We start from the raw sequence: 19423 nt of genomic DNA, 5'->3' as shown, positions 1-19423 counted from the left end.
AGTATGTGCTATTAATAGTTTATATAACATACTTAATGAATTCATTAGCATGCGTGTTAAGACGAAAGCGGACAACTGTCAATGACCTATTTTAGAGATGCTTGAAACAAGATTCGATTGCTAAGTAGTGGCGACGTGGACACCCCTATAATTTTTCTGTATTTGCAAGTCAATCTTAGCGATGCCCCAATTTTAAAGCGTCATTAGGTAAGATTAGATAAAGATTTGACAGTTTCAGCTATAATAGCTTCAAAACAGATAATAAAAAGAGAATATGCTAAAGATTTCAGCCAAAATAATTCACCCTGAGCCTAGATATTCCTATATAATTATAGTCTAGCCTCGATTGTCATTACTACCGTTGTTATGATAATAAACAAAGTCTCGATTATCCATTTTACGGTAATCGCATCGACAACTAAACGTATTTAAATCTACTTATATCGCAGTCATCCAATGGCACCGAGGGTTGATTATGATCTCGGTAAAGTAATTAATATCTAATTAATTATTTATATAAAATTTCAGGTCTAAAAAAAGACCTGCAATAAGCAGATTTAGCTTTTGCATAATGTATGTTGAGTTATAATATTATTCATAAAATGAATGTTAGCAAATTAATTTCGTTAAGCGAATATATATAGATGGCAATTATGAGCAAAGTTATCACCCTTGTCATGCTGTAAATACATCATAATCCGTCAGGAATGAGTTAAAATATTGAACACTAAACCAAATTAACACCAATCAAATAAAAACTTCCAATATACTTATATTACAATCATATTCACTATTCTACTGAGTTATGGGTAATATTCCACACTGTGGTTGCATTCTTTTTTATTTTATCTAAAGCTGGTGAATTTTAATCAAATCTGTTATGGCCTTAATGTTGCATATCAGAGTAGTGAATATGATTGTAATATAAGTATATTGGAACATATATTTGGATTATTATTGATCTCACATAAACTTTATTAAAGAAAAAATAGAGTGTGTATGGAGAGAGGGGGTAGTTTTGATCCTATAAGCTTAAACGTGACCATCCTCTTTATCCCTAATAGTCTCATTCCGTTCTACCCCATTTACACCTTGGTTAATCTATGGGGGAGACACGTCTTCAAGTTATCTGCCCTTGATGATTGTGCTATTTTTATCTACCAATACCATAATAGTTAATTGCAAAGGAAGTTGGTAAGGGGGGGGGGGGGGGTAAAGTAAGCAAAACACAAAGGTTCCCGTCCAAGAGACAATGTTATGAATAAGCCAGAAAGTAGCCTAAATGTCCACATAATACTAAATGTATTTTAACAACAAATTACAATTATTTTATAATAAATTAATGAAGACCGGGCAATGTAAATGAATTAGAAATATATATATTATTTACATAAATCATTCAGTAAATATAAATGATTTAGAACTATATAAATTATTTACATAAATCATTCAGTAAATGGACATGAATAGGGTTATCTATACTTATGAAAACGAACGCGACATGAAGCCCGTTTCATTGGGACACAGCTCAATTAAACATTTCTACGTGAAAGTGTAGGGCGAAGGTTATTTTTAGTCTTTTTCTCCTTTCCCCCTTTAGCATGGCGATTTTTGTTGACTTTTTGATTTAGAATCGAAGAAAAGGATTTGAAAATACATTTTCTGCCAGGTTTTGGTGAATATTCATGATTTTGAGGCGGAAAGATACAAGACTTGAGAGGTTGGTATGGTCGGAATGTAGGGCCGAAAAGTGCATGTTAAGTTGTCTCTACTTCCAGCTTGTATATCTCAAGTTTTTCATGGTGAACCTCATACATGCTTTTGGGCAAGAGTTTGCCACATGTTGTTCTATCTGTGGCAGAAAGCGTTCTACCCAACGAAAATTTGGGAAAAAGTTAGAGCCGGTTTAAGAGACGAGAATTAACATTAAAGTCAATGGGGAAATCATTAGTGATCTGTGGGCATTTATAATAGACTTTAACCCAGGGCAGATAATTTGAAATCGTGGAAAAACCTGCGGATTAACCCAGGGTATAGTGGAGTAGAACGGAATGAGACCACTGGGGATACCGAGGATGGAACGTGACAAAGAGTAAGATCGAATTCCAGCAGCCGACTGTCAAGGGTTCTTTTACGTGCACGCCAGTCTGTACACAGGCCCTTGACTTTTCGTCCCATCCGAATGACTATACGTCCCATCCGAATGACTATGCGTTGTCACTTGGGCTACTGTATCCACGAGCAATAAGTTAAAGATGGTGTCCAGGGTATTTCTTTTACTTTGTCCAAATTTATATCTAAAGAACACTTTTCAAACCCTTCATTTGTGGAATGTGAATGACTAAATGGCTGTAAATCTTCCAACGGATTAGGTCTTTAATGCCAGAAGTACTTTCGGTGCCCCATTATGAAATTATAATGGAAGTCATGGAATAGAAACAATCAGACGGTCTTATCTTTATTCAATAAAACAAACTAATTTTATTAGCGTTCTAATAATTTTATTAAATTTAAATGAGTCAAATGTTTGTTAGCCTACTGACGCATTGGACCTTTAACTCCAGAAGCACTTTTTGTGCCCCATTATGGAAACCATTGAACATAAACAATAAGATGTCGTTAGCGTTTAATATAACTAATTGGGCGTTATTATAATGTGGACCATGTTCATAAAGCGCAAATGAATTGAAACGAAACGCTGTTTAACGCCCTACCTTTTGCGGAAAAAAAGCGTGAATGACTATTTTATCTTTTTATTTTTTTATTTTATATTTAAATAGACGCCATTGTTTGCGGTTGAAATGGGCGTGCAAGAAGAAACAGATGTTCAAAACGGATTGCTACCTGAAGAAAATCATCGAAATGTTGTCAAAGCAAAGGATATAATTAATACCAAAAACACCAGAAAGCCGGAAAGAGTTCATTGGGGAAGAAGCCTTGAATTTTTGCTTTCGCTCATAGGATATGGCGTTGGGCTCGGTAATATATGGAGATTCCCATATTTATGTGCTAAAAATGGCGGAGGTAAAAAAATAAGTTAATAATTTTTGTGTCTTTCAGGTAAAGAAATTGAACTTCAACCCGCTTATGTTGATGTTATGACGTTATCTACCATTTTTTTAAATCAAAAATAATGTATTTGAAATGGACAGAAGACCTAGAAATGTTTTTAGCATAATACTGCTCAAATATTTTCTAATTAAAACGCATTATTTAAGATTTAGATAAAGAAAAGGGTATATATTGATAATTTCAGTCTAATTACTTTATTCTTACCGAAGTTATGACTGTTGTTACGATAATAACCAAAATCTCGATTATCCAATCTTAAATCAAATTATCAACTATCGACCGTGTATAACATTTGAGGCCAAACGAATGATCTGCAATAGGCAGATTTGTCTCTTACATAATGAATCTTTAAGATAATATCCCTTTTTTATTTAGGAGAATAAAAACAATAAATCTAGTTCAGGGGCCGGTAAAGATGGAATCAACATCTCCAGTACAAAAAGTTTGAGACCTAGAAGTAATAGATATCTGATCGGGATCCCCAAAAAATGCTGTTAAATAGATTGTTTTTAAATTCCGCCATTTCTGAATTCCTTCCACGTGTCCACAGCCGTGGTCATTTTGTAATGCTGTAATGGAGGCCCAAATCTCAGTGCAAGACCTTTATTTCAGCTGTTATGCCCGCAGAACATGGAAGCGTCTATAATCTTGGTACATCAATCTTGGATACCCATTTTGTGCTTGTATTGAAGGCATGTACTGCGATATGCATTTAAAGTGAATTGGCCGTGGCCGGAAAATGGTGACTTTTGTCCATCTCAGAAATGAAATGGGGTTTAACGTCCTACTGTTTTGCTCCGAACCATCTCAGAAATAGGTTAATTTCCAAAGTTGACCACTCAGAAGGATCCATACAGTTTTATACTCATGTTGTGCTTGTACTCAGATTTGTATTGAAGGCATATTAGGTTAATCCTCAAAATTGACTACACAGAAGAAACCAATTTGGGTGGTAATGTGAACATCGCCCCCTAGTGGTGTTCCCAACAATTGCGTTTTCGGGAGTCCCAATCAATATTTACTAATTCCAGACCTAAATGCCACTGTTGAATAAAGGTATTAATTCTGAAAGTCTTCTTGTAACATTAAACCATGCTCTCTCATCACGTTAACTTTTATTTCAGCCGTTTTCCTGATACCGTATTTCATTTTCATGGTGTTGATAGGATTTCCTCTAACTTTCATGGAATTAGCACTTGGGCAATTTTCTGGAAAAAGTGCCTACGATATATGGGATATATGTCCAGCGTTTAGAGGTGAATTGTTTTTGCTACCCCACCCCCTGTTATTAATTGTGTGTTTAATTTAATTTTATCAAAACGAAAGATATGTTAGCGAGCATACGCCAACAGTTGCTAAATCGCCCGGAATTCGACAAGGATTATTATTATTTTTTGGGGTATTTAATGGGAGCATAAACAAGGCTGAATACTTTCGTTAAAGAAGGACCATAACTCTAGAAGTATTTAACGATACGTATTGAAATTAAATATGCTTCTTCGTCTATGTATTAGAATGTATTAAATTCGCTCAAATATGTATTTTAGGACTAGGTGTTGCTATGAGCAGTGTTGCAGCTTTGTGCTGTCTTTACTACAATACGATTCTCTCTTGGATTTTGTACTACTTTGTCCATTCCTTTATGTCACCGTTACCATGGACAACATGTGACAACTGGTGGAACACAGATAACTGCTTTGTGAGGAACAAATTACAAGAAAATTCCACAATTATCAGTAATAACACACATTACTTCAGTAATGACAATGAAACTATGGTACTGCTCAGTACGGCTGATAATAACATTTCTAGAAGGATCACAGCCACAGAAGAATTTTGGAAGTGAGTTGTTTGGGGTTTTGTTTGGCAAAACAAACGGCCAAAATGAGTTGCTTTTTCCTGATCCTTTTACTCAAATAAAAAGATTTTTTAAAAACTTAGAAATGAAGTTCATTATTACAGTCACTAGCCTATAGTCGAACATCAATGCTATAATCTCGTGTAGCAGATCCTGGGCTTAATTTAGAATGGCTGTGGCCTGAAAAAGCATCTGCAGCGTTTGATTTTCTCAAATGTTCTGAGACAGGCCGATGGACCTACCGCTGTGTGCTTTTCTCACATTCTGGAGTCCCTCTTGCTGAGAAGTCGTTGTTGAAAGTCATATTTTACAACATAACCATATATTTTATAGACTGACCCATTGCCTTCATTGTCCATTTTCTGGCAAATTCTTAGCTCAAAATCAAAACCAACGGAAGCATATTAATTTTAAGCCATTTATTAATGTGGTTCTTTTTCTTTCTTTTTTTCTTTTATTAGTAACCATTTGCTAGTGATATCTAGTGGGTTATCTGATTTTGGAACTATGCAATGGCATTTAGTATTAGCCTTGATTGCTGCATGGGTCTCCATATTTCTTTGTATAGTAAAGGGTGTCAAATCAGTTGGAAAGGTAAAATTACTTTATTTTATTTACAAATTATTTAGAAACACTAACTCCATAATATCATATAGTCCACAGGGGTAGCTGATGGTGAGAGGGGTGTTTCTGGCCTTCAGAGTTTTTCAAACGAGTTCGTCAATTGGCACGGATGGACTAAATACAGCCCTCAACGAGTTATCTGTCCATAATGCATTCACACCTCAAAAATGCCGCTTCTGGACAATTTTCTCTGGGTTTTCTTTTTTGGCTTATATAGCAGTATGCAGCTTTTAAATGGCAAGACGAGTGACTCAATACAAATGAAATGAAATGAATTGGGGTTTAACATTCTACTCTTCTGCTCCGAACTGGGCTAATGAAGACGGGCATTCGCCATACAGAGGGAAATTTTGCCCGGACAGCGGCACTACGACCAACTCTTATATCAAATTCCAACTGTCAAGGGATCTTTTACGTGCATACCAATGTATACACGGGACCTCGGTTTTTCGTTTAACCCGAAGGACTAGACAGCTGTCCTTGTCAGGCCCTCTGTTCTGCACCACTGACAAGGGGAAACCACGTCGGAAAATCCAGATGAACTTTCTCGGTCAATGCAGAAATCGAACACCCGACATCCAGGCTAGCAAGCCAGCGTCTTAACCACCCAGCCACCGTGGCTCGGTTTTTTCGTCTCACCCGAAGGACTAGACAGCTGTCCTTGTCAGGCCCTCTGTTCTGCACCACTGACAAGGGGAAACCACGTCGGAAAATCCAGATGAACTTTCTCGGCCAATGCAGAAATCGAACACCCGACATCCAGGCTAGCAAGCCAGCGTCTTAACCACCCAGCCACCGTGGCTCCCATACCACCATATACTTCCTCATTGTGAAAAACTGGCAGATTGTTTGTATTATACACACAAAAAAATATTTTGGTAGTATCAGGGAAATTGTCTTGCACGTATGTCTATTGTAATTTTAGGTGGTGTACGTTACGGCAACATTTCCCTACGTTATAATAGTTATCCTGTTCGTAAGAGCCGTTACACTTCCCGGAGCAATCAAAGGTATAGAGTTCTATCTCATACCAGATTTCTCCAAACTCGTCGATTTGCAGGTAAGTTTGAACTTGTAAGTATACTATTCAAAAAAAGTAGGGGATATTTGATTTTGGGGGCATAATACTAAAATATGCAAATGACTACGAAAAAAGTCACTATAGAACCTAACAGAAGAAACATTTCCAGTTACATGTGACGCCCAAACGCACCAATAGCTACCGCATGGAATGCAGGTGATGCTTGGGATCATCATGGGGGTCCAATCCAAGATTTGCACGACTCTGACTTTGAATGTTACAGTCATTGTGGCATTGAATTCCAGGGTGGAAACATCAGTTTAATTGTTTTAGTGACCAGAAAACAAATTTTGATATGCGTCGGCTTACCCAAAATGAAAGGTTACGTGCCCTTGGCATGCTACAGATCGGCACAACACAGGCGGTTGTGGCGCGGACGATGAATGTTTCTCAGTCTGTCATAAGCAGGCTATGGTCCAGATACCGTGATACACAATCTGTACAGGACAGACCACGCTCAGGTCGACCAAGGGCGACAACTCAAGCCCAGGATCGATTTATCCGTACCTTGGCCTTGAGAAATCGTGTCATCACAGCAAATCAGATCAGCGCTCGTCTTCAAACAGACACTGGTGTGAGAGTGAGTGGCCAGACGATTCGGAATCGACTGCATAGGGGTCACCTTCGCGCCCGACGTCCTCGCGTGATCCCTTGTTTGAGAGATCATCACATTCAGGCAAGACGTCGTTGGTGTAGGGATCGTCAACACTGGGATAATCGACGCTGGAGCAATGTGATGTTTTCAGATGAGTCAAGGTTCACTGTTGATTTTTTGGACAGACGTAGGAGGGTGTGGCGTCGTCGAAACGAGCGCTTCCAAGACGTTAACGTCATCAGACATGATCGATTTGGGGGTGGTTCTGTTATGGTGTGGGGAGGCATCACTGTTGCTGGAAGAACGGCTTTACATGTTGTTGCAGGGCGTGTTACAGGCCAGTACTACCGGGACAACATCTTGGCAGTCCATGTTGTGCCGTTCGCACGACGTCATGGCCGCCGTTTCATCTTCCAGGATGACAACGCAAGATGTCACAGGGCCAGGATCGTTACAGGTTACCTCCAACAACAGAACATCACCACATTACCTTGGCCAGCACTGAGTCCCGACCTCTCCCCCATCGAGCATGTCTGGGACATGCTTGGACAGAGGTTACGTCAACGTCAACAACGTCCTGCCAATGTCCAAGAACTTGCTGCTGCGTTGCAACAGGAATGGGACAATCTGGACCAAAATGACCTTAGACGTCTCATTAGGAGTATGCCACGTCGGATCAATGCTTGTTTGGCAAACAGAGGAGGATTTACCCGTTACTGACTTGGTTGTGATGCTGTGGTAACTTTGCTGTTTGACCCCGGGTATCATTTTACCCTTATAATGGTCAGTCTGTGCCTTACTTAGTCTAACGATCATTTGGAATAAATAGATGAATGTGAACTTCATTTCATTTTGTCATTTGTTTCTTCGTCAGTTTCATTAGGTGACTTTAATAACACTTAAAAATCAAATATCCCCTACTTTTTTTGAATAGTATATTATAGCTATTTGTTAAAGAAGTACTAGCGTACTATAGGCCAGAAACAGAGTATGACGTCATCGCAGCCATCGACTGTTTTGGAAGAGCGTCGCTCCAAGAACAACACCAAGAACAAGATGGGTAGCGTTTTGGGACCAGTCCTTGATCCAATAAAATTTGAATACATTGATGCTAGGTTTGTCTTACCATTCTCTACTTCCATCAGTAAGAATAACTGATCTGAAATCTGTTTAAAGTACTCTCTCTCTCTCTGATCACATACCAAATGTTTAAACGGCATGTTTTAAGAACTAAGAATTACGATTTCAACCCCATCCCATATAATTCAAAACTCCAATCCCAAGCTAATACAGCATTACTGCTATCGTGATATGTTGATAAAATAAACTTATCTTAGATAAAGGACTGATCGTTCTTGCTATGCTAGTTTGTAAAAAGACCTGCAATAGGCATAGTTAGCTCTTACATAATGCATCTTTAAAAGGAGGCGTAACGTTGTATTTATTATAAAATATTAAAAGCTAACGATATTAAACTTAAAATTTTAGATGTGGACTGAAGCCTTACTGCAGCTGTTCTTCTCGTTGGGAATGGGGTGGGGAGGATTTATAACAATGGCCAGTTACAATAAATTTAACAATAATATCTTGAGGTAAGTAATAATAGAACGGGGTTGAATTTTGTTTGTTAGCATTGTTCTTGAAGTTAGCATGGAATAATTACACGATGGATTATTAGATCTATAGGCAATTAACTACCCCTACCCACAATGATTTCATGTTTTATACAATTTCTAAGGTTGGTAGGTTTTCTCTGGATCATCGACTTTCCTAACTATGCTAAGCACACAGTGCATTTGTTATTCCCGAAATGATCATCTTTACACCGAGTCGTCTACACCAAGTGAGTAACTTGGTTCATGGCAATTTCCTGATCTTATTGGCATTATGTTATGGTACCCATATCTGTGTTAGACTCTTTTGAAAAACATTTTATATTTCAGTTCTCGAAACGAACAATAATCAATATATCCTATATAATTTCACAAAGCAAAAAAAAAACAAAAAAATGTATTCTTCATTTCCTCAAAACGCAACATAAACATAATCAAAACATTATATCCCATATAATGCTCAAATACTTCAGGAACGCCAGGCTGATGATGATCTGCGGAGAGATCTGTATGCTAATCCATTCTTTTGATATTTTCAGAGATACTGTTATATATTGTGTCATTGGCGAAGGAACAAGTATATTGGCTGGTTTTGTGGTATTTTCTGTGCTTGGTTTTATGTCATATGAAACTGGGCTGGAAATCGTCGATATTATTAGAACAGGTGATTATTCTATTAAGACAAATTAACTTGTGTTGCATCATTTGTTGATTCTATAAATTTCGTGTATTATAAACATTAGTTTGTGTTGCATGATTTGGTGAGAATTGTTTTGGGCCTATTGATATAGGGTATAACGCATATTAGTTTGTGTTACATGATTTGTTATGATTCTATAGAAATTGTTGATAAATGTTGTGTATAATGTGCCTATTACATGCTAACTTGTGTTGCATGATTTGTTAGGACTTTATGATTCTACAAATATCATGCATTTGTTATATTGTGTATTTTGATAGAGAATATATATTTCATTACTTTTCAATATCTTTAGCACAGGTCGATGGGTTTTTGTCCGTTTATTGGTATTTGTATATAAGAAAAATATATTTCGTATATTGAACTTTTTAAATGGATATTTTTGAAGGACCTGGACTGGCTTTCATTGCTTATCCCGAAGCTCTGAGTCAACTTCCATTACCACAGTTATGGGCAGTTCTTTTCTTCTTGATGCTCTTATTGGTGGCCTTAGACACAATGGTAATAATATCTAGATACTTAACTTATTTTATAATTGTCAGTATTATACACTATTACAAGCAAAATAAACACTTTTAGACACTGGTTTAATTCATCCGATTTACTTGAAGAATCACTCTATTCAGTTCAATATGAGGTTTTGTGGTACTATATTTTACCTAATTATACTTGAAGGAAAATAGAAATATGTTTTTATATATATATTGAAATGTAAATACCTATGCAGGTTGTGATATGGTAAATAGGCATGGACACTTGACATGCTTTGAGTGTATGTTCACAGATGAAGAACGTATCGCCCCAACAGAACCACTAAGCTGCATGTGCGGCACGCAATAGCGTCATACACGTGGGAGGGGTTCATTGTCAAATTTAAAACTTCAAGGAAGGGTTGATGAAAACTGTCGCGTGCTGGTTTATCCTATCCATGTTTGCTCTCCTATCGGTTCTAGTATAAGATTTGCTGTTTAGCGTATCTTTGCTTTAGTGTGTTACGTTTAATTTGCAATGAGAGTCTTCAACATGATGAACGTCTACGTGCTATTGGCATGCTTCAAATGAGTTCTACACAACGAGCAGTAGCCAACATGCTTAATGTGTCACAGTCTGTCAGCAGACTGTGGAACCGGTACCAACAAACACAATTTTGATGATAGACCTCGTTCAGGTCGTCCTAGAGCCACTACACAAACCAAGGATGGATACATTCGTACATAGGTCCTGTAAAATCGAGGAAAACGTGTGGCTGCGTGGCACAGATAGTTCTGCCCTTTGCTCAACGTGCAGGTCGACTTTTCATCTTTCAAGATGACAAGGCCCGTGCCCACCGCGCCCGTGTCGTGAATGACTACCTCCAGCGTCACCATATTGTCCATATGCCTTGGCAAGCCTTGAGTCCTGACCTTTCCGCCATAGAGCATGTCTGGGACATGATCGGGAGACGTGTTCGTCGACGTCAACGGACAACACTGCAAGAATTGGCCGTGGCACTGCAAGAGGAGTGGGTCAGATTGCCCCAAAATAGTGATTGGACGGTTGATTAGGAGCATATGCCACGACGAATTGCTGAATGTCTGAGGATTGGTGGAGCAATTGCTCATTATTTAGACAAAAATCAAAAACGTCCATTTTCACTTTTGACAGTGTATCTGTTTGCGAGTGAAATGGGGCCGTTAGATAAGTCGCCAATATGAACTGTTTTTATGTGTAAGCAATTGGCCTGTTATTAACATACACTGGTTATCTCTAATAAAAACAGCAGTGCATTTCCGCAGTTTTGTATTGTTTCTGAATATCCCCTACTTCTTTTGAAGAGTATATTATAGTTTTATTATGTAAAATAGTTTGTAAATGTGGAATATATTTTTAAATGCAAAAAGAAATATTTTCTTTTAAAAAATAGATTTTTATGTAAATAGTTTGTAAATGTATTTTTAAATGAAAAAGAAAGTTGTTTTTATACATTTTTCTTTTAAAAATAGATTTTTATGTAAACAGTTTGTAACTGTATTTTTAAACGAAAACGAAAGTTGTTTTTATACATTTTTTTTATGTAAAATAGTTTGTTAATGTGGAAGTGGTTATTACAACTATAGTTGATTTAATACCAAATGCCACTGATAAGATTCGAATGATTGTTACTGCTGTTACCTGTTTCATCATGTTTCTCATAACCTTAATTTATGCTACTCAGGTAAGATATTTTAAATGGCTAAACTATCTTGACTTAGGTAAAAAATGAAATTCTCGATTTGATTGGTATTTCATGTTGATTGGTTTTGTGGGGGTGACAATCTGTCCTCGTTGAATATTTTACGTCTATAAATAAATAATACTGTGTCATGCTGTCGACACAGTAAGACAAAAGGGAAATTCAAATTCAGTACGCAAACGGACTTCCGTTTAGTTTTTTGAAAGTATTTTGAACTCCAAAACAAGAGCTTAGCAATATCTAGCCTTACGTTTTAGCTTTACGATTTTCACTGTATGGCGTATGCCCGTCTTCATTAGCCCAGTATAGGAGCAGAACAGTAGGACGTTAAACCCCATTTCATTCATTCATTCATTCTTTTTACGAATCTTGAATCCTTTTGTTAAGACATGTTTTGTTTAACTGGGAGACCACGGTATCAACATTTCCCGTTGACAATATGATAGATGGTAATTAGTAGGAAGAGGGGGGGGGGGGGCGAATGGTTCGCACGTGCGCGCTATATTATAAGGTCTGTCATTGAGTCAACTGGCGTGGTTTAGATTCCCCGGTTGTACGTGACAAGGAGTAGGGTCGCCTGTCCAATTTCGTGGGTTTTCTCCGGGTCATCCATATGTTAGTTCCGAAATGACTTAGTTTGTGTCGAATGGACGTTACCCCCCCCCCCTCTCTCTCTCTATTAAGTAATTAAAAGGTCGCATCCTACTGGAGTTACGTCCCTTTTATACGAAACTTTTCAGCTCTTGTATGTCTTGACTCTAATTTCATTTTTTTTATTTTTCCAAATCTACATAGCCTTGATTAGTATTACATGTAGATTATATTTTGTTGTTTTAGGCGGGTATTTATATCTTTCAACTTGTAGACTGGTATTTTGCAGCAATTACACTTTACATAATTACTATTTTAGAGAGCATTACTATAGGTTGGATATACGGTAAGTTATAAAGCATTTTTATGCTGTTTTGCGTAAATTGTGCATACGACATTAAAGAACAAGAATGAGTTTGTTGTTTAGTACTTTGTATATAAAATATATATACAAAAATCAGCCTTTTAATTAAATACTCAAAGCCATTAAAAACGCAATGCCAAATTCAAAGTTTATTTACTGCAACAACTTTTAACAAATGTACATAACAATTGACAAAATCGGGATAACAAGCATCTGTGGATAATTTCATGAAAGAATTCACTACAAATGCACAAAATCGAAACGTCAGAGAACCATGAAACAAAGCAGGGGTCAGCGGAAGTCAATATCGGTTATGTACACCCTTGGCTCTTACTTAGTTTAAACATATTTTATTGCAAATAATTTACAAAGGGATTAGGACAATTTATAAAAATTATGAACCTTCTCCCAGGGAATAGAATAATATAATATTATATAATATATGATGGCAGAACAAACGTTTAACATACAGCTATATACAATATGTACACGTATTTATAATTATCTATCATCTATTTATTGTTTTGATATATAAGAGTCAATTAGATCATTACCATTTTACTAAATTAAGCATCTAATATAAACTATAATCATAAATATGTTTTTATCTAAATAAAGTGATAAATATGAGTGTGTGATTGTGGGGATGTACATTAATCAATAAAGAATTAAAACCAAGTTTATAATATACTATTAAAACTTTTTGTGCTGGAAATATAACGTTGAAAGGCAAGAAATATTTTCTTGATTAAAATGTTGGCATGGACTGGCCCAGATGTCTCACTACACGCTGTGGGATTGTTTGCCAATGATTTTGGAGTGCCTGTACCAACTCTGCAACAGTTCGTGGTGGCACGGTTTGAGTTCAACCCCGTCGTCCAAGTTCATCCCAAAGGTGTTCGATCGGGTTCATGTCGTGAGACATAGCGGGCCAATCCATAACACGGACTTGATGATTGTTCAGAAAGTCTCTTGTCAACCTGGCAGTTTGGAGTCGGGCGTTGTCATGCTGAAAAACCATCTGTCGACGGAGGCCATGTTGAGCCAGCAATGGAAGCAACACCGGACGAAGGATGGCCTTAACATAATGTTGAGCGTTGAGATTGCCGTGGACCACCAGCAGCTGGGACAGGAAATTGACGTTGATAGCGGCCCAAACCATGACACCACCTCCCCCGAAGCTGACTGGAACCAGTTGCGCAGATGCTGTAGTCGGATGTGGCGATCTTGAGCAGCGGCTGTCACATGTGGCCCTCCATGTTGGGGTCGATCGGCAACTCTTTCAGTGGCGTGGAAGCGTTGTCTGGGGCGAGCAATGGTCGATGGGTGGGCATTGAAGTATCTGGCGACGGCTACCTGTGGAGCCCCCTGATCCAGCATGCTCTGTTCCTGTTTTCTTGTGTAATTGCGTGGCATTTTTCCGAAGTGATGAATGTTGAAATTTTTTATCTGTATTTAAAGTGCCAGAGTGCAGGGAATACACGTGCAAAATGTGTGACATGGGACTGCTTAAAATCGTGAAAAAAGACAATTGTTGCGTTTGCACGAACAAAATTCATTACCGGGAACTGATATTGGGTTCAAACCCAGAACTCCACAAAAAGAGACCCATCACAAGTTTCACCTATGTGCCATCAGATAAGAAAGCCCAAGAAAACGTTTACCAGAAATATTTCACGAATTACGCATTGCGTTTTTAATGGTTTTGTGTAAAGGATGAGTGTTGGGGATGCTCACGCTGGGCGAATTGAATTAGGTCTGTTTAATAACATAATGTATCTCCAAATTATATGTGAGATACATATAATAACAAGCGTTGAAATTGTAAACTATCAATCTAAAAATGATGTGCATGAGGAAGCTAAGAACAAATAAACAATTCCTATTAGAGTATCATGATTTAGGCAAAATGACATTTATAATGTTTATTCACTAAAATAATTAATGGTTACATATTCTAATAGGATTTAACAAGCGGTTGCCATGCAAGATACGCCCACATTTTGCAAGAGACGGGCAGAGAACAAGCTCAAAAAAGAAGTGATTTTTCGTACAATCAAGGGCCATAATTCAGGAAGTTACGATCCGATATGCATGAATATATTTTTGGGATATAAACATGTATTTCAAGTTTCATCAAAATCGAATCAAAATTGTGTCCTCTCTCTAGAGGGTCCAAAACCTTAATATACCATATATTTACAATATTTGCGCACGAGGGGCAGCCATGTTGTCCGTCAGTTTTGGTCCGAGGGATCACATCCTAAAAACGCGACTTTTCGTACAATCAAGGGCCATAATTCTGGCAGTTACTATCCAATATGCGCGAATATCGAAAGGAACCAAGATCTTTGGGTTATAAATATGTAATTTAAGTTTCATCAAAATCGGATCAAAATTGTGGCCTCTAAAGGATCCACAACCTTGATATACCATATATTTACAATATTTGCGAGCAAGAGGCGGCCATTTGGTCTGTCAATTTTGATCCGATTTCCACGAAATTGGAACTCAGCCATCATAATTGTGTAACGGTGATATATTCGAACGTTTGTTTAAATCGGTTAATAATTGTGACCACAAGCTAAAAACACGATTTTTCGTACAATCAGGGGCCACAATTCAGGAAGTTGCGATCCGATGTGCGCGAATATTGAAAGCAACCAAGATCTTTGGAATATAAACATGCATTTCAAGTTTCATCAAAATCGGCACAAAATTGTGACCCCACAACCTTAATATACCAGATGTTTACATAATTTACGTAAAAACGGCGTCCATTTTGTCTAGCAGTTTTGGTCCGATTTTCACGAAATTCGAACTCAACCTTCATTACGGTGTAACGGGGATATATTCAAACGGTGTTTTAAATCGGATAATAATTGTGACCTATAGAGCGACCCCAAGCTAAAAACGCCATTTTTCGTACAATCAGGGGCCATAATTCAAGAAGTTACATCCGATATGCACGAATGTCGAAAGTAACCAAGATCTTTGGGTTATAAACATGCATTTCAAGTTTCATCAAAATCGGATTAAAATTGTGACCTCTACAGGGTCCACAACATTGATATACCATATTTACGCTATTTGATTTTTACGAAATTAGAACTCAACCATCCTTAGGGTGTAACGGTGATATATTCAAACGTTTGGGTTTTTTTAAATTGGATAAGAATTATGACCGCTATAGGGTCCACAAGTTAAAAACTCAACCATCCTTAGGGTGTAACGGTGATATATTCAAACGTTTGGTTTTTTTTAAATTGGATAAGAATTATGACCGCTATAGGGTCCACAAGTTAAAAACGCGATTTTTCGTACAATCAGGGGCCATAATTCAGGAAGTTACGATTCGATATGCACGAATATCGAAAGGAACCGAGATCTTTGAGTTGTAAACTTACATTTCAAGTTCCATCAAAATCAGAAGACCAGCGGCTGCCAGACAGGATACGCCCACATTTTCGAGAGATGGATAGAGAACAAGCTAAAAAGAAAGTGATTTTTCATACAATCAAGGGCCATAATTCAGGAAATTACACTTCGATATGCGCAAATGTCGAAAGGAACCGAGATCTTTGCGTTATAAACTTACATTTCAAGCTTTAACAAAATCGGATAAAAATTGTGACCTCTATAGGGTCCACAACCTTGATATACCATATTTTTACGCTATTTGAGAACGAAGGGCGGCCATTTTGTCTGTCAGTTTTGGGCCGATTTTCACGAAATTCGAACTCAGCCGTCCTTAGGTTGTAACGGTGATATAATAATACGTTTTTTTTTAAATCGGATAAAAAATTATGACCTCTATAGGGTCCACAAGCTGAGAATGCGAATTTTCGTACAATCAGGGGCCATAATTCAGGAAGTTACGTCAAAATCGGATAAGAATTGTGACCTGTAGAGAGTCCACAAACAATTGTGGACGGACGGACGTCCAGACATATAAACGTCCGGACGGACAGGGGCGACGACAATATAAGTCCACATGAAAATGTGGGCGTATAAAAATTGTGACCTCTAGAGGGTCCACAACCTTGATATACCATATTTTTACGCTATTTGAGAACGGTTTTTTAAATCGGATAAAAATTATGACCTCTATAGGGTCCATAAGCAAAAAACGTGATTTTTCGTACAATTAGGGACCATAATTCTGGAAGTTACTGTCCGATATGCGCGAATATTGAAAGGAACTGAGATCTTTGGGTTATAAACTTACATTTCAAGTTTCAACAAAATCGGATAAAAATTGTGATCTCTATAGGGTCCACAACCTTGATATACCATATTTTTACGCTATTTGAGAACGATGAGCGGCCATTTTGTCAGTCAGTTTTGGTCCGATTTTCACGAAATTCGATCACAGTCATCCTTAGGGGCCATAATTCAGGAAGTTATGGTCCGATATAAACATATATTACAAGTTTAAACCAAATCGGATAAAAATTGTGACCTCTACAGTGTTCACAAGCTAAAAACGTGATGATTTTTCGTACAATCAAGAGCCATAATCTATGAAGTTACAGTTACAATAACGAAAGGAACCGAGATCTTAGGGCGATAAAACTATATTTCAAGTTTCGTTGAAATCGGATAAAAATTGTGACCTCTAGAGTGTTCACAAACAAATGAGGACGGACGGACGTACGGACAGGGGCGACGACAATATACGTCCACATGAAAACAACTAGATTGGAATTTACGCAAATAAATTTGGGGGTGAGGATGGGTATGTGACATAGACTAAATCTTGAATTTGAACACTTTTCCAGGAGCTGATAGATATTTTGATGATATAGAAATGATGTTAGGAAAACGTCCAAATGTACTACTGAAATATATTTGGCGCTTTGTCAACCCAATTATATTAAGCGTAAGTAGGTTACCATCACCTGTTATTAGTACATTATCTGAACGTATTTCTATATTAAAACTTATTCATAATGATGTAACGCCCTTCATTGTTACATTTAGTATTTTCAGAAAAGGATCGCCGCGTTATCACACAATTTCAGTTACACAATACATACCCCATGTCGGCTTATTAATATAGTGAACAAATTATAGACACACTGGCATCCATTCTGTGCGCCAGATTTACTTGGTAGGACATTAACTTCTTGAAAGGCTGTACTTTAGATATCAAAGTATGTATAATGTTGTATACATGGTCCCGTGTATGCATTAGCGTGCACGTAAAATAACCCCTGACACTTGGAATTCTACAAAAGCGTAGGCCGTAGCGCCACCATGTTCTTGCAAAACCTCCCCCACAGCACATTGTCTGATGTGCGTACGATGTTAAACACCTATTCATTTCAGATGCAGCGTTTTATTATCTATACTAGGCCTTGATCTATAAATCCAATCTTTTATCTCATGGGAAGCAACTCTGTGTTTCTTAAGAATTCGAAATTTCATGACCAGGTGTATACTTACTAGGTATGTTCCCATATACTTCAGTATCATGTTACATACGGTCGAAACTTTATTTTAACATTCAGTTGTAACTCGTGGACCGTCTGTCTAAATATTTACAAATACTTTCCCAAAAATAAAAATAAAACCTCATTTCATTAATTTTAATACCAAAAACATGTGTGGAAAGATGTACCATTTCCAAAACAGAAAATAAATTTTTTTTTTATTTCAGATAATTCTTGTTTTCACTTTAGCAACATATAAACCTCCATCTTATGGCGAATATCATTACCCAGCTTATGCAATAGGCATCGGGTGGTTTTTTGCAATTGTTTCGGCGTTACCTATACCTATTTGGTTAGTGAGAGAAGTGTTTTCACGAAAAGGTCCCTTGATAGAGGTAGGTTTCTTTTTGTTTTCCTTTTTTAAAGATGCATTATGTAAGATTTAGAAAATAGCTGATCGTTCTTAGTATAATAATACTAATGCAAAATGAATATATTGAAAATTTCATTCAAATTACTTTAATCTAAGCAAATTTATCACCGTTCGAAGTTTTGACCAGATATGGCATAGATTGTTTATTATCGTAACAAAGGTACTTGTCATTCGAGACTTAGTGTGGCTTGGCCATTTTAAAACTAAGTCATTAAATGTCAACCGTTTTTTAATCTGTCTAAATCTCCGCCATCCGAATTTATAGAGTTTTGAATATAGGCAGCTAAATAACAGTTTATATAACTTTTGAAGCCAAAAAAAAAAAATCTGTAAAAGACAGATTTAGCTCTTACATAATGCACCTTTAATGCGTTTTGATTGAAATGATATTTGGAAATGTATACAATACAAATTTAATGAACTCATCAAAGAAAATGAAATGAAATGGGGTTTAACGTCCTACTGATCTGCTCCGACTGGGCTAATGTAGACGGGTATACGGTGTGCTATGAGCGAAATTGTTTCCGGACAGCGGCGCTACTGTGTACACGGGACCTCGGTTTTTTGTCTCATCCGAACGACTAGAGAACTGCCCTTGCCAGGCTTTCCATCCCAAAGAACTTTCTCGGCCAACACCGGGAGCGAACCCGCGACCATCTGGCGAGAGAGCCAGCGTCTTACCAAATATAGAAAAACAAGAGATATATTTGGTTCTAAAATTTCTCGGAATATAATTATTGTATTGTGCACGATTTTGGTTATCACAGATAGAGTACACGTCCCGAACTAGATCATATCAGAGAAGAACACAACATATCCGTATTTTACCAATTCGGTTGCGCGCC

General features: G+C 37.4%; 1 protein-coding gene across 1 annotated transcript; it reads left to right on the top strand.

The window, feature by feature from the left end:
• The first annotated feature begins 5397 nt into the window (after nucleotides 1-5397).
• On the top strand, nucleotides 5398-11273 carry LOC126821565 (sodium-dependent proline transporter). The gene is made up of 6 exons (XM_056100943.1): nucleotides 5398-5524; nucleotides 6480-6614; nucleotides 8719-8822; nucleotides 9383-9507; nucleotides 9932-10044; nucleotides 11256-11273. Exons 1-6 carry the CDS (start codon nucleotides 5438-5440, stop codon nucleotides 11271-11273), a joined length of 582 nt encoding a protein of 193 aa, XP_055956918.1. The 5' UTR covers nucleotides 5398-5437.
• Nucleotides 11274-19423: the final 8150 nt, after the last annotated feature.

The sequence above is a fragment of the Patella vulgata genome, chromosome 5 (genome assembly GCF_932274485.2).
Source record: "Patella vulgata chromosome 5, xgPatVulg1.2, whole genome shotgun sequence".
Classification (NCBI taxonomy): domain Eukaryota; kingdom Metazoa; phylum Mollusca; class Gastropoda; family Patellidae; genus Patella; species Patella vulgata.
This window is presented reverse-complemented; position numbering and strand designations above follow the sequence as displayed.

Bases quoted from the DNA above. Each gene is read 5' to 3' on its own strand.
- LOC126821565 (XM_056100943.1), top strand. From the start codon at position 5,438: ATGCAATGGCATTTAGTATTAGCCTTGATTGCTGCATGGGTCTCCATA. The intron at 5,525-6,479 runs GTAAAATTACTT...TTGTAATTTTAG, and splicing joins GTGTCAAATCAGTTGGAAAG to GTGGTGTACGTTACGGCAAC. The intron at 8,823-9,382 runs GTAAGTAATAAT...TGATATTTTCAG, and splicing joins TTTAACAATAATATCTTGAG to AGATACTGTTATATATTGTG.